This window comes from Schistocerca gregaria, chromosome 2, assembly GCF_023897955.1.
Source record: "Schistocerca gregaria isolate iqSchGreg1 chromosome 2, iqSchGreg1.2, whole genome shotgun sequence".
Taxonomy (NCBI): domain Eukaryota; kingdom Metazoa; phylum Arthropoda; class Insecta; order Orthoptera; family Acrididae; genus Schistocerca; species Schistocerca gregaria.
Genome location: NC_064921.1, coordinates 236284819 through 236299805, shown reverse-complemented (window position 1 = coordinate 236299805; position 14987 = coordinate 236284819). Strand labels below are relative to the sequence as shown.

At 44.6% G+C, this 14987-nt stretch overlaps 1 protein-coding gene across 1 annotated transcript in view; it reads left to right on the top strand.

Annotated features, from left to right (window-relative positions):
• Window positions 1-14987, top strand: part of LOC126336767 (suppressor of lurcher protein 1-like) — a 4187167-nt gene that overhangs the window by 4166966 nt on the left and 5214 nt on the right. The window contains exon 13 of the mRNA XM_050000778.1: window positions 12186-12427. Within this exon, the coding sequence (XP_049856735.1) occupies window positions 12186-12427 (242 nt within the window). The remainder of the gene's footprint in view (window positions 1-12185; window positions 12428-14987) is intronic.

Below are 14987 nucleotides of genomic sequence, written 5' to 3'. Positions count from 1 at the left end.
GTAGAATAAGTCTGGACGGGCTCACAATAACTGACACGAAGTTTCAAAGCAGCACAGTGGCCGCTACAGAGAGAGAGGTTAAATATGAAAGCTCAGGTACAGTTGACAAAGCATCCCAGTATTTCGGTACCGTGTCCCTGCAGTAAAGAGCGGTAGAAATTTACAATTACAATGTAAGCCATATTACTCAATATATAAAAAATTTGTTACATACGATTTATCTACATGACTATGATTTTCTGGCTAAGGCATATTATCAGACCCGACTTCTAGTAGGGAGAGTTATTATATTTCACGTATAGCACTAATTGTCACAATGCAGTCTGATTCTTTTGCACTCGGCTCTATTCTTCCAAAGCATCAAGACAACTAACATGTCTACACTCTTGAAATAAACTTCAGAATAGAAAATTATTTAAACAAATGGGTCTTTTTATAGTTTAGTAAAAGAAACAAACAATTATCTCTGTACTGCAACAAATAACGTGTAGATATTTATCTTCGTTTACTTTCAGTGAAGTTAAATCATTGACATTGTAAACAGTTCCATGTACGAGGTGCACTCAAGTTCTAAGGCCTCCGATTTTTTTTCTAATTAACTACTCGCCCGAAATCGATGAAACTGCCTTTAATTCTCGACGTAATCGCCCTGCGAACGTACACATTTTTCACAACACTGACGCCATGATTCCATGGCAGTGGCGAAGGCTTCTTTAGCAGTCTGTTTTGACCACTGGAAAATCGCTGAGGCAATAGCAGCACGGCTGGTGAATGTGCGGCCACGGAGAGTGTCTTTCATTGTTGGAAAAAGCCAAAAGTCACTAGGGGCCATGTCAGGTGAGTAGGGAGCATGAGGAATCAGTTCAAAGTTGTTATCACGAAGAAACTGTTGCGTAACGTTACCTCGACGTGCGGGTGCGTTGTCTTGGTGGAACAGCACACACGCAGCCCTTCCGGGACGTTTTTGTTGCAGTGTAGGAAGGAATTTGTTCTTCAAAACATTTTCCTAGGATTCACATGTTATCGTAGTGCCCTTTGGAACGCAATGGGTAAGAATTACGCCCTCGCTGTCCCAGAACATGGACACCGTCATTTTTTCAGCACTGGCGGTTACCCGAAATTTTTTTGGTGGCGGTGAATCTGTGTGCTTCCATCGAGCTGACTGGCGCTTTGTTTCTGGATTGAAAAATGGCATTCACGTCTCATCCATTGTCACAACCGACGGAATGAAATTCCCATTCATACTGTCGTTGCGCGTCAACATTGCTTGGCAAGATGCCACACGGGCAGCCATGTGGTCGTCCGTCAGCATTCGTGGCACCCACCTGGATGACACTTTTCACATTTTCAGGTCGTCATGCAGGATTGTGTGCACAGAACCCACAGAAATGCCAACTCTGGAGGCGATCTGTTCAACAGTAATTCGGCGATCCCCCAAAACAGTTCTCTCCACTTTCTCGATCATGTTGTCAGTCCACTTGTGCGAGCCCGAGGTTGGTTCGGTTTGTTGTCACACGATGTTCTGCCTTCATTAAACTGTCGCACCCACGAACGCACTTTCGACACATCCATAACTGCATCACTACATGTCTCCTTCAACTGTCGATGAATTTCAATTGGTTTCACACCACGCAAATTCAGAAAACGAATGATTGCACGCTGCTCAAGTAAGGAAAACGTCGCCACTTTAAGTATTTAAAACAGTTCTCATTCTCGCCGCTGGCGGTAAAATTCCATCTGCCATACGGTGCTGCCATCTCTAGGACGTATTGACAATGAATGCGGCCTCATTTTAAAACAATGCGCATGTTTCTATCTCTATCCAGTCCGGAGAAAAAAAAATTGGAGGCCTTAGAGCTTGAATGCACCTCGTAAAAATATGAGCTGTAAGTATTTGTTTAAAGTTCACTCTTAACATTATTCTTCATTAAACTTTCTGATCATCGGGGCTCAGTTCCAAGTGGGACTCGTCACTGAGGACGATTTTTCTACAGTCAATGAGATTCGAGACCGAAGACCTTTCTGTAGATGCCCCCGACAGCAGTAGGATACCAACATGATTGTCGTCCGCCATAGGCCCGAAAACCAGGTTTGAATTACAATGTACTAAAATTACAAAAGCCTACCCGGTTAGCGGTGTGCTCTAACGCACTGCTTCCCGGGCGAGATGGCGTGTGGGTCCCCGACACTAATCCGCCCGGTGGATTAGTGTCGATGTCCGGTGTGTCGGCCAGTCTGTCGATGGTTTTTAAGGCAATTTTCCATCTTCCTCGGCGAATGAGGACTGGTTCCCCCTATTCGCAGAATGTCAGCTATTGACGCGCAAACACTATCTCCAAGTACGCGTACACCATAATTATTACTCAAGCATTGAGGTTGTCTGGCGTGAGACGTTCCGGGGGGAGGGGGGAGGGTCCACTGGGGGCCGAACCGCTCAATAATCCTGGATTCGGTGTGGGGTGGCGGTGGGGTGAGTGGACTGATGTAGCCTGCTGTGCGGTTGCATACCACTGTGGGCTACGGCGGGGCCGAAGCCTCTCCGTTCTTTTGAGGTCCCCCCAGTTCAATACAATACAATATCATAAAATTCGGAATAAATCAACAAACTAAAAACATGGGATTCAAAACCAAAGGATAAAGTCACTTATTTATAAATTAAGAGCAGTGCAAAAGAGATGTCTGGGTATGATGCAATTTACCAAATATTCTTTATTGCAGTGAGGATTTGAGAGTAAAGTTGCATGAGCTTTACGCTAGAGGCTTTGAATAAAATCAATTAACACTTAACAGGTTTTAGCCGTCCGCGAAGTAATGTACACAAACTCACAGTAAAACCCATTTGAACCTTAACTGTGATCATCCAGCGACATTTAAATCAATCTAAAGAATGTTTTAAAAAAGACGTCTAAAACAACTCTAATAATAAATTTTAAGATGAACTTTTTACAAAATATTCAGAATTACCTTTTGGTATTGTAATCGGTTTGTGCCAAGAGGTAGAGCCAGTGACACTGAACGAAATCGCGACCCAGTAGCCCAGATTAAAAGGTAGTAAAACATACACAAGACGCATAACAAAAGCAAAATTAACGCTCGCAGTATAGCGTGCCAACAAATAGCTGAATCTCACACTCTGGTGTTTGATTTAGGGATTAGCTGCTCCCCTTTCTTCAAATGTACTGTTTTATCGTTTAATAAAGGACAAGTAAAAAAGTTCCTGGTACTAGATAACGACAGACTTACAATAAGTTAATATATTTTTTTCTTCATTTACAGTTCTTAAAGAATTACACTAGTACTTGTGCAACGCGGCCTAGCCAGCTCCATAAGGAAAGCCGCTAGAACACGAAATTCTACAAAGTTCACAACGGAAAAATTTACATGTTAGATTGTATCCCCTTATCCACTCGCCTCACCAAAGGACCAACACAGTAAACAGCAAGCATATGATTAGATGGAAGTTTTACCACAGGAGGTTGAACCTTGTCAAACAAATCAAGTGATATAAACAGGAAGATGATAATTGGCGGGTATCGTCTTCTCTCAGAGACCGCTCAGTTGACGAACATTGTTTAAGTTGGCGGCCCTACAAGACACTCGGGTGGTATAACGTGGTGTAGTCTCAGTTACAACAGCGCTGCTGCACTGGTAATGTAAGCAACAACTTCAACCTCCTCACCAGGTATTAAAGGAAATACGTGAACATGCAGCTCGCCGTCACGTGTCAGCACTTTGAGTAGAACTCTGGCACAGTCGGCGGTTTGCAGCACCAGTCCTTAGGCCGCAGTAGTGAAGGTCCCTTTGTCCGTGATACCACTAACTATGGCGGATCGCAGCCCACACGCCAGGAATTGCTCGCGTCCCATGAGCCTTCCACCTAAGAACCACATACCTCCTCGGCGGACTGTGTGCGAGAGAGCGAGCTTGCCAGAGACCTCTTAAGCCTCGTTTACACTGACCCAACACCTTGAAACATTGTGACATGCTACAGTGCCGCATGTTGCATGACGCACGTTGTCACTTGATTCAAGAGGCGTAGACAATACCGTGTGTCATGTCGCAGGCTGCCATAGTGTGCCGTAATTAGCTTCCCTGTTGGATTTTTTCGTGTACATTTTCTGAGCAGCAGCGGCAAATTCGAAAATATGGAGACAACTTGAGGTTCTGAGGAACGTACGTGAAAGTAATTTTAATAGTAATGTAATGAACAGAGACGTTATACGAAATTTCGTTTCAAAATATGAAACCGATGAGAACACTTCGAGAAAGAAGACGAAAATCTGAGAAATGCATATCATCGTGAACACACGCGTGTAACGAATAGAGAAAGCTGCTCATCGCCTAATACAGTACGAAAATGGTCCGCATATAAATAAAAAAATAATGGTTCAAATGGCTCTGGGCACTATGGGACTTTGCTTCTGAGGTCATCAGTCCCCTAGAACGTAGAAATACTTAAACCTATCTCACCTAAGGACATCACACACATCCATGCCCGAGGCAGAATTCGAACCTGCGATAGTAGCGGTCGCATATGAATCATTAGAATTCATTCCAGATGTGACAGAACCACGTGCCGGAATGGAAAGCTCAATTGCAAGTATCTTAATTTCAGTAAATTATCATGTTCTTTAACTGAGTACTTTAGTATATCACTCCAAGGGCAAAAACCATCAATAAGTATACTTGTAAATTAAGAAGTTTTAGTCCGTTCTTAGAAAGAGACAAATATTTTTAATTCGTCTAATGAATACACTACATATAGTACCTCCTACCAAATGCATTCGAATAAATATGTAATAGATAGATGTAAATAGTAGTTTCTAAATTTATTTTACTACAGTAGCCCACACTACGAGCATTTAGGAAAAAAGTAACTAAAAGTTTGAGTTCACTTGTATGTATTGTATGTTAACCGCTGACCTAGAAACGACGGAGAGGATCCGTCCCCGCCGCAGCCGCAGTTGTCCACAATCCCCACGACGACTACCTCAGTCCACTTCACCCCTCCCCCCACCCCACACCGAATCCAGGATTATTGTGCGGTTCGGCTCCCGGTGGACCCCCCAGGGAAAGTCTCACACAAGACGAGTGTAACCCCTATGTTTGCGTGGTAGAGTAATGGTGGTGTACGCGTACGTGGAGAACTTGTTCGCGCAGCAATCACCGACATAGTGTAACTGAGGCGGAATAAGACTAACCAGACCGCATTCGCCGAGGCAGATGGAAAACCGCCTAAAAACCATCCACAGACCTCGACAAAAATTCGCCGGGCGGATTCGTGCCGGGGACCAGGCTCTCCTTCCCGCCCGGAAAGCCGTGCGTTAGAGCGCATGGTCAACCGGGCGGGCTTTAGTTCACTTACAGGATGACAATTGTTGAACTGTACGAAATAAAATCGTCAAACTTGTGAACGGTTTCCCTTAGGACGTTCAACCTGCACGGTCGACCTCGGGGCATGATGCGAATTAGTGCGTGAAATGTGGGTTGGTTTAGCGACGAAGCCCATTATTATTTCGATGGGTTCGTCAATAAGCAAAATTGACGCATTTTAGCGATTGAGAATCCGATTTCGCGATCGAAAACTCTCTTCACCCTCAATGGGTGACTGTGTCGTGTGCAATGTCGGTGGTATATTTCTTGATGAGACGGTGACTACCGAACGGTACGTGAAAGTTTCGGAAGGTGATTTCACCCCATTATCCAAAGTGACCCTCATTTCGACAAGATGTGGTTCGTGTAAGACAGAGCTCGACCCCATAGAAGCAGGATAGTGGTAGATGCCCTGCAAGAGCACTATGGGGACCACACTATAGGCTCTGGGGTACACAGAGGCCACTGGCATCGCCATGTTCTACGTATCTTAATACATGAGACTCCTTCTTGTGGGGCTATGTTAAAGACAAGGTGTACAGTATTAACCACATAAAAATCATTGTTGAGTTGAAAACAGCCATTCAGGAGGTCATCGACAGCATCGACATTCCGACACTTCTGCGTGTCATGCAAAATTTCGCTATTCACCTGCGCCATATCATTGCCAATGAAGGTAGGTATATCGAACGCGTCATAACCTAAATTCGAATATCTGTAGTGACGTTTACATGTTGAATAAAGTGTGCGCTCGCCGTACTTTGTGACTAATTTCTGTTGTTTTTCATATCGTTCTATAATTGTTACCTTGTATATAATTCTATTTATTTACGTAAATAATTATACATTGTGGTAAGTACATAATTAATATACATTGACGCAGGATGAAACTATTGGTATCTATCCTGCCACTCAACCTTTACATGTGGTGTCATAAGATATTCTTCGAATTCCTCTCTTATTGCGTCTGCATCACAGGAAGGTGTTCAGAGCACCTTTGATAAATTCGTTAAACCGGTATAGCTGCGAATATCTTCTCTGCGTTCACCAAGAATAATTACACCATTATCTACGTCTTCTGTGTCCTAACTACTTGGAGGTGAAAAAATAGTTGCCTTAAAAAACTGCCGAGATACGTACAAGCTTTTGCAACTTTTTCAGCATTCTCAACTTTAAGTAACATTGGCTTCCCAAGCACTCAAAAACCGAGGACATTTTTCCGAAAGCATTTTCGTAATGAATAAAGGCGGTAATTAAATATACTTTCCTCCGACCCCGGTAATTGCCCAGCATACGGTTTCACTATATTTGTGGGGAATGCAAATGCCTCGCCCGATACTAAAACATACAGTGTCAAATTTTCTGTTCCTGGAAACATTGTGGGGGAGAAATGATTAATTTATTTTCTGTTACCGCTTTATGAAACGAAGTGTTTTAGCCGGCCGGTGTGGTCGTACGGTTCTAGGCGCTTCACTCTGGAACCGCGTGACGACTACGGTCGCAGGTTCGAATCCTGCCTCGGGCATGGATGTGTGTGATGTCCTTAGTTAGTTAGGTTTAAGTATTTCTAAGTTCTAGGGGACTGATGAGCACAGATGTTAAGTCCCATAGTGCTCAGAGCTATTTTCTAAAGTGTTTTAAAAAAAGTTTTCAATCTGATATGCCGTCCTAACAACCAGCATGTACATACTGAAAGCAGTAATTTGCGTTGGAAATCACCATAAGGACAATGCAAAATTGTTTTCGTAGCTAATATATTCACTTCCAGTATTGACAGCACATATAATCTGCATATGTTTGGCATCTATGGTTCCTATACATTAAGGGAAATTCCACTTCAGTTAGAAATTTCTGGCAACGTTTTTCCATTCTTCGGTATCTTTTGGAATCTTGAAGGTAAAACATAATCATTACATTCCCTATCTTTTCTGAATGACAACGCAGAGGGCAAGGAAACATAAGGTAAAACTGCAAGTAAGCGTTCTGAAGGAAATTTGCCTTGAACACCAACTACATCTCATGAGTAAACACAGCGAAAGAAAGAGAATTATTAAACAAAAAAAAAGACAGCTCAGGGAATGGATAAAGGTGCTCGAGCTGAGGAAGCTTACCGGCAGTGCATTATTCATCTCTTTGTAGCACAGAGATGAATGGAGTGTGTGTTGGGAGTTCATCGCCAATGAAATGAAAAAATTTTCCCCGACAACAGAATCATAGGTGAAGCACATCTTTGTGTGTGTGTGTGTGTGTGTGTGTGTGTGTGTGTGTGTGTGTGTGTGTGTGCGTGCGTGTGCGTGCGTGTGTGAATTCCTAAGGTATCAAACGGCTGAGGTCATCGGTCCCTAGACTTACACATTACTTAAACTAACTTACTTTAGGAAGAACACGTACACCCATGCAGGAGGGAGGACTCGAACCTCCGGCGGGAGGGGCCGCGCAATCCGTGACATGGCGCCTCTAACCACGCGGCCACTCTGCGCGGCAACATCTTTGCAAATGTGCTTTTCAAAGCAGCGTTTGGGTAGTATGAAAAGCAGACGCCCAACATCACATCACTAGCGGTTATCGAATCACAAAACACTGTAGAAATAAGATGTCCACAAGCTACCTGCGAAATTTTGTATGTTGAACACCAGAAGACCTCCACCAATTTTTGCGATTTAAAATACAAGTGAAATACGTTGTAGCAATTATATAATTTCGATTACAGCTTACTTAGAAATGAAAATAAAATATTATTTGAATAAAATGTGGATTGGATGTTGTGTATTGACTTCATGTAATTCTTCATCGCCGATGAAACAGCTTCACGTACTTCTGGCACTATAAGGGAAATAGCAGAATATTTTGAATAAGTCCATTAGAGGCTAAAAATCGTAACGTGATGTCCAGTCGAATTCTTGGTGAAATACTCTCTTGACAACTGGTATCTTTCTTCAGAATAAGAGATGTACTTAACAGCAGTAAATAATTAAAGTCTTCATTGGACATTGTCGTAAAATTACTAAGTAATCCACCATCATCTGCTGCTAGATCTCCTAGCATACTAGTTAGTGGACCCATTTTAAATATTCTTTTATTCCACTACCGTTTCCTCTTCTGTTTATTTTCTTTTCAATTATTAGCTGCATGTGCGAGACCAAATAAGCAGGTGCGGCAATCACTTTATCACCCATTCTCCTAGAAGACCGATTCAGTGTGGCACAAACTCTGTAGCTTTGATATAAATTTATCTGCCGCGTGCCACATATGCCTCCAGATGCTGCCTTTTGTAGCATGCTCCAAGACGGCACACGCAGCATTTCCGTAGCAAGCCACAATGTTGCATGACGTTGCCTCCGCATAAACGAGTTTTAGAAGCCGCCCGTGGACGCCCACTACGCGAAGATAAACGCACACGGCGCAGTAGGCCGATTCGCGACATGGCTCAGGTGGCATTTCTTTTCATAGCAGGACTACTTTGGTTGTCACCCGTGGCACCGTTATAGCATGGCGGTACGTAGTCGATATTGTACTCCCGTTTTGTTGCCCTTCGTGCACACAGACCTGGGCCTACAATTCAGCAAGATAATGCCCGCCCTCTGCTTGTCTTATCTTGGCCAGCAAGGTCGCCGGAGCTCTCACCAATTGAGAACGTTTGGGGCTTTATGGGTAGAGTCCTTCAATCAACTAGTGATTTCGCAGATCTGATTCGTCAATTGGAAATAATTTGGCACGATATCCCTAAGGAGGACACCCAGCAACTCGGTCAATCAATGCCAAGCCGAATAACAGCTTGCATAACGGTCAGAGTTGAACCAACGCCTTATTGAGTTGCTCAGTGTGTGAAACTTTTCTCTTGAATAAATCGTACTTATTTTCTGAAATTGTAATTATGTGTTCGTCTGTACATGTACGTTACTTCCGCAGATATCTGCCGAATTCGTAAACTGCTTGTCGTGTGTGTGTTTTTTTGTTTTTTTTCTTGGACTATATATATATGTAATCTACAAAGAGGTAGCATTTTTATCAAAAATCTCTTAACATTCTTGCCAGTTTACTTAAAATGTTACTTGATAATCTAAGGCAAATTCAGACGGGCATTAGGTTTTATATACTTGTATATATTGACTAGAGCACAGAAAAGCATTTTCTTTCTCGTTGACGGTTTTTTTAAAAAGAAAGTCTGCGCATTGTTGTTTAAAACAATATGTACTCCCTGTCGGTATAAATGTACACTACTGGCCATTAAAATTGCTACACCACGAAGATTACGTGCTACAGACGCGAAATTTGACCGACAGGATGAAGCTGATGTGATATGAAAATGATTAGCTTTTCAGAGCATTCACACGAGGTTGGCACCGGTGGCGTCACCTACAACGTGCTGAAGTGAAGAAAGTTTCCAACAGATTTCTCATACAGAAACAGCAGTAGTCTGGCGCTACCTGGTGAAATGTTGTGATGCCTCGTGTAAGGAGGAGACATGCTTACCATCACGTTTCCGACTTTGAAAAAGGTCGGATTGTAGCCTATCACGATTGCGGTTTATCGTATCGCGACATCGCTGCTCGCGTTGGTCGAGATCCAATGACTGTTACCAGAATATGGAAAAGGTGGGTTCAGGATCCCAACGGCCTCGTATCACTAGCAGTCGAGATGACAGGCATCTTACCCGCATGGCTGTAACGGATCGTGCAGCCACGTCTCGATCCCTGAGTCAACGGGTGGGGACGTTTTCAAGACAACAACCACCTGCACGAACAGTTCTACGACGTTTGCAACAGCATGGACTATCAGCTCGGAGACCATGTCTGCGGTTACTCTTGACGCCGCATCACTGACAACCAGACGAGCTTGGGTGCACGAATGACAAAACGTCATTTTTTCGGATGAATCCAGGTTCTGTTTACAGCATCATGATGGTCGCATCCGTGTTTGGCGACATCGCGGTGAACGTACGTTGGAAGCGTGTATTCGTCATCACCATAATGGCGTATCACCCGGCGTGATGGTAGGGGGTGCCATTGGTTACACGTCTCGGTCACCTCTTGTTCGCATGGACGGCACTTTGAACAGTGGACGTTACATTTCAGGTGTGTTACTACCCGTGGCTCTACCCTTCATTCGATCCCTGCGAAACCCTACATTTCAGCAGGATAATCCACGACCGCATGTTGCAGGTCCTGTATGTGCCTTTCTGGATGCCGAAAATGTTCGACTGCTGCCCTGGCCAGCACATTCTTCTGATCTATCACCAATTGAAAACGTCTGGTTAATGGTGGCAGAGCAACTGGCTCGTCACAATACGCCAGTCACTACTCTTGATGAAATGTGGTATCGTGTCGAAGCTGCATGGGCAGCTGTACCCGTACACGTCATCCAAGCTCTGTTTGACTCAATGCCCAGGCGTATCAAGGCCGTTATAAGCGCTACAGGTGGTTGTTGTGGGTACTGATTTCTCAGAATCTATTCACCCAAACTGCGTGAAAATGTAATCACATGTCAGTTCTAGTATAACATATTTGTCCAATGAATACCCGTTTATCATCTGCATTTCTTTTTGGTGTAGCAGTTTTAAAGGCCAGTAGTGCATAACAGAGTATCGTTTAAAATTCGAAGTAAGTCGATCAAGAACATTTCGAGAGTTTAGGTAATAACATTTAACTATTAGAAGAAAATTCTGTGCTGTGCTTTGTCTTGTGTTTCCTTTGTCGCTGCCAGTTTTAACTGCGATAGTGGGATATTTAAACGATTGGATAAATTCTTAGAAAAAAGCTCACCAAGACCCTTAATTCCTTCTAAAACTTTTTATTATTCAGGCAGCCACTTTTGAAGCTTGCTTTCCGAAGGATTACGGCTCATGATATGCTTTTTCTACGAGCTGTGGATCAGCTCCCGTCCCGCATCCGCATACACACGATGGATGTAGAAAAACTAATTAGAGAAATTCTTTGTGCCATAAATATTTTTTCCTGATTGTCTATATTTTAAAACATGGAAATGGAAATGATCGTTTGGCGTCACTGGCCGGGAAGCCCCTCACTGGGCGCTCCGGCGCCTTGGTGCAGGTCTCATTACATTCGACGCCACATTGGGTGACCTGCGCGCCAGTTGGGTAAGCAATGATAATGAAGACAACACAACACCCAGTCCGTGAGCGGAGAAATTCCTCGACCCAGTCGGGAATCGGACCCGGGCCCGCAGGACGGCAATCCGTCACGCTGAACGCTCAGCTATCGGAGCGGACTATTTTTAAACATAAACCGTACACACAAAATGTGCTGTTTTGTTTTTCTCTTCGCAGACGGCTTACACAGCAAACGATAAAGTCGTGATTCTGGCTTATCGCCTTGTGGTTAGAATAATGCTAGAGAATCGCAGTTTCCAATAGAAATAAACAAGGTCGAGGTCAGAAGGGCGGTAGGGGGGGGGGGGGAGATCGAGAGAGGGCTGGAGGAAATGGACGTAGGAGAAAGAGGGGCAGAGAGAGGGGGTGGGAAGAGATGGATATAGAGGTGGTGGGGAAGATGGACAGAGAGAGGGTGAGCAGGTGATAGGGGGGAAGGAGGATGAGATGGTAAAGAGAGGGAGAGAAGGAGATGGACAGAGACTTGGAAGGGGGGGGGGGGGAAGCAGAAGGTGATTAGGACAAATATCGAGTTCTCATACGTATTTCTTTCTTTTTCGTCAATCCACACCGTGTCACAAAAATGAGTCGTCGGGTACAGTTACTTTGTGCAGAATTCTTCTTCCATACAGTCGTGACGCTGAACGATAAGTCATGTACATACTCTGCCATTCGTTTCATCTCACTAACTGTACTGTTGCAGGTGCGAAGCATCTTCCGCCAGCGATTACGTCGAGTTCTCCAACTTCATGGCGCGAGACCGAAAGTACTCGAGATACTGCGGCCAGCTGAAGGAGTTTGACATCGAGTCTGACCGCAAATTCTTCAGGCTGACCTTCCGCTCGAACGACCGGCTGGACGGCACGGGCTTCAACGCGACCTACTACTTCCTGGACGAGGAGGAGAGCTCGCCCGCCAAGCCGAGACCGACCAGCAGCTCCAGAGGTACGTGCGTCTGTCTGCAGGTGTGCCGAGTCACTTCGTAAACGGTGCAACTAGGGCTGCGAGGAGTCTACTGTCAAAAAAATGGCTCAAATGGCTCTGAGCACTATGGGACTTAACTTCTGAGGTCATCTGTCCCCTAGACGTAGAACTACTTTAACCTAACTAACCTAAGGACATCACACATATCCATGCCCGAGCAGGATTCGAACCTGCGACGGTAGCGGTCGAGCGGTTCCAGACAGTTGCGCCTAGAACCACGCGGCCACTCCGGCCGGCCAGTCTACTGTCAGCGACCTAAACAGGCATTCAAGAAAGGGTCGTATATCGCTGTTAGTATTGGAACAACGAGGTCATTGGTGAATTTTGTTCAGCGGGCATTAGGCGGTGATAGAAGACCTATTTCTCAGCCCGAGGTTTCGTTTTCTAGTGCTGGAGACATAGTCAGAGGCCATAACGGTTCAGAAAGTAGTTACAACCACAAACAAGCTCAGCAATCCGCGCTGTTTATACGTATGCACGCCACTTTTGGTTCGTGACGTCATGAGACCGACTGCTAAGGTCGCGCAACCGCGCCGACGTATGTTGCGGACCTTGTTTGAGATTGCAACTGTATTCTGAGTCGATTTAGCCCCCGATAATTTCTCAAGTATCGGAAGACGACTGGTTAGCCAGAGATATATGCCTTTTTATGACTTGACGAAATTACAATCGTCCGGTCATAATTGCAGGTTCTTTGATTGGCCAGGGAGATGGCTTATCGGACTACAACATAAGAGACAGCAATTCACTTTATTACAAGGATAATAAAAAGACGGCCGGTAAGAGTGGCTGAGCGGTTCTAGGCGCTACAGTCTGGAACCACGCGACCGCTACGGTCACAGGTTCGAATCCTGCCTCGAGCATGGATGTGTGTGATATCCTTAGGTTAGCAGAATAAGATTTTCAGTCAGCAGCGGAGTGTGCGCTCATATGAAATTTCCTGGCAGATTAAAACTGTGTGCCCGACCGAGATTCGAACCCGGGACGTTTGCATTTCGCGGGCAAGTGCTCTACCATCTGAGCTACCGAAGCACGACTCACGCCCGGTCCTCACAGCTTCACTTCTGCCAGTATCTCGTCTCCTACCTTCCAAACTATACAGAAGCTCTCCTGCGAACCTTGCAGAACTAGCACTCCTGAAAGAAAGGATACTGCGGAGACATGGCTTAGCCACAGCCTGGGGGGATGTTTCCAGAATGAGATTTTCACTCTGCACCGGAGTGTGCGCTGATATGAAACTTCCTGGCCGATTAAAACTATGTGCCAGACCGAGACTCGAACTCGGGACCTTTGGCTTTCTTTCAGAAGTGCTAGTTCTGCAAGGTTCGCAGGAGAGCTTCTGTAAAGTTTGGAAGGTAGGAGACGAGATATTTGCAGAAGTGAAGCTGTGAGGACTGGGCCTGATTCGTGCTTCGGTAGCTCTGATGGTACAGCACTTGCCTGTAAAAGGCAAAGGTCCTGAGTTCGAGTCTCGGTCGGGCATACAGTTTTAATCTACCAGGAAGTTTCATCCTTAGGTTAGTTAGGTTTAAGTAGTTCTACATTCTAGGGCACTGATGACCTTAGAAGTTAAGTCCCATAGTGCACAGAGCCATTTGAACCTTTTTTGATCAAAAGACGTACTTAACTTCACATAGTCCATTGCTACAGGAGAATGTCGAAAACTTACGTCTGTCTTTGACAGTAAAACATCACATTTGCACACAATTATACGTACAAGTTCACATCATTTACAAAAGCACAGTTCCATCTGAAACTTGAGTAGCACTGGTATCCTAATTAGATGATATTGGCTGCTTCATCAGAGATCACCAACTGGGTCAGAGTGGCTCCGTGATCGCCTCTACATAGATCTCTATGTGATGGCGCTGCAGTGCTGAGACATGGAGTATTTCCGGGAATGCCTCCCATTGGTCGTTACGGATTGCAGCGAGACATCAGTGCGCGTTGTCGACTTTCGTGAGCCACCGTGATCTACGAATGAAATCACACCGTAGACCAAAGCATAATGCCTATAAAACAAAATTCGCCAGAGACTCAAATACCAGTAGTGAAAGCCTCACTTGTTAGATGGACCCCAAGATGTTAATTCAGCAGATTAATCGAAAATTGTTTTATTCCCTGTCCACAGAGGTCCATTCTCTCGCAGTGTATGAGAGTGCTGTCTTCAGGTTACATTTTGACTGTGTTGGTTGTTTGTTGCGTCACGATTATGATCTATAACGAGAGAAAGGAGTCACATGGTCTTCTCCTCTCGAACACCACCAATGGGGCCGCCAAACTAAATGGCCCCATCCGACGGACGGATACTTCCCGTCAGTGCCGCATTTGCTTACTCCATGAGACACTGCAGAGAAGTTGGTAACTCAGTCGACCTCACTGACGCAAAGTCTGTTGATCATCCACCATCTCTCCTCTTTTCGATGATCAAACAATAACGTTTTTCTTATCTGTAAAGCATTATTTACCTGTTATATCTCGTTATGCATTTAAGTAAACCCTTTCGTCTGCCCACTATGTC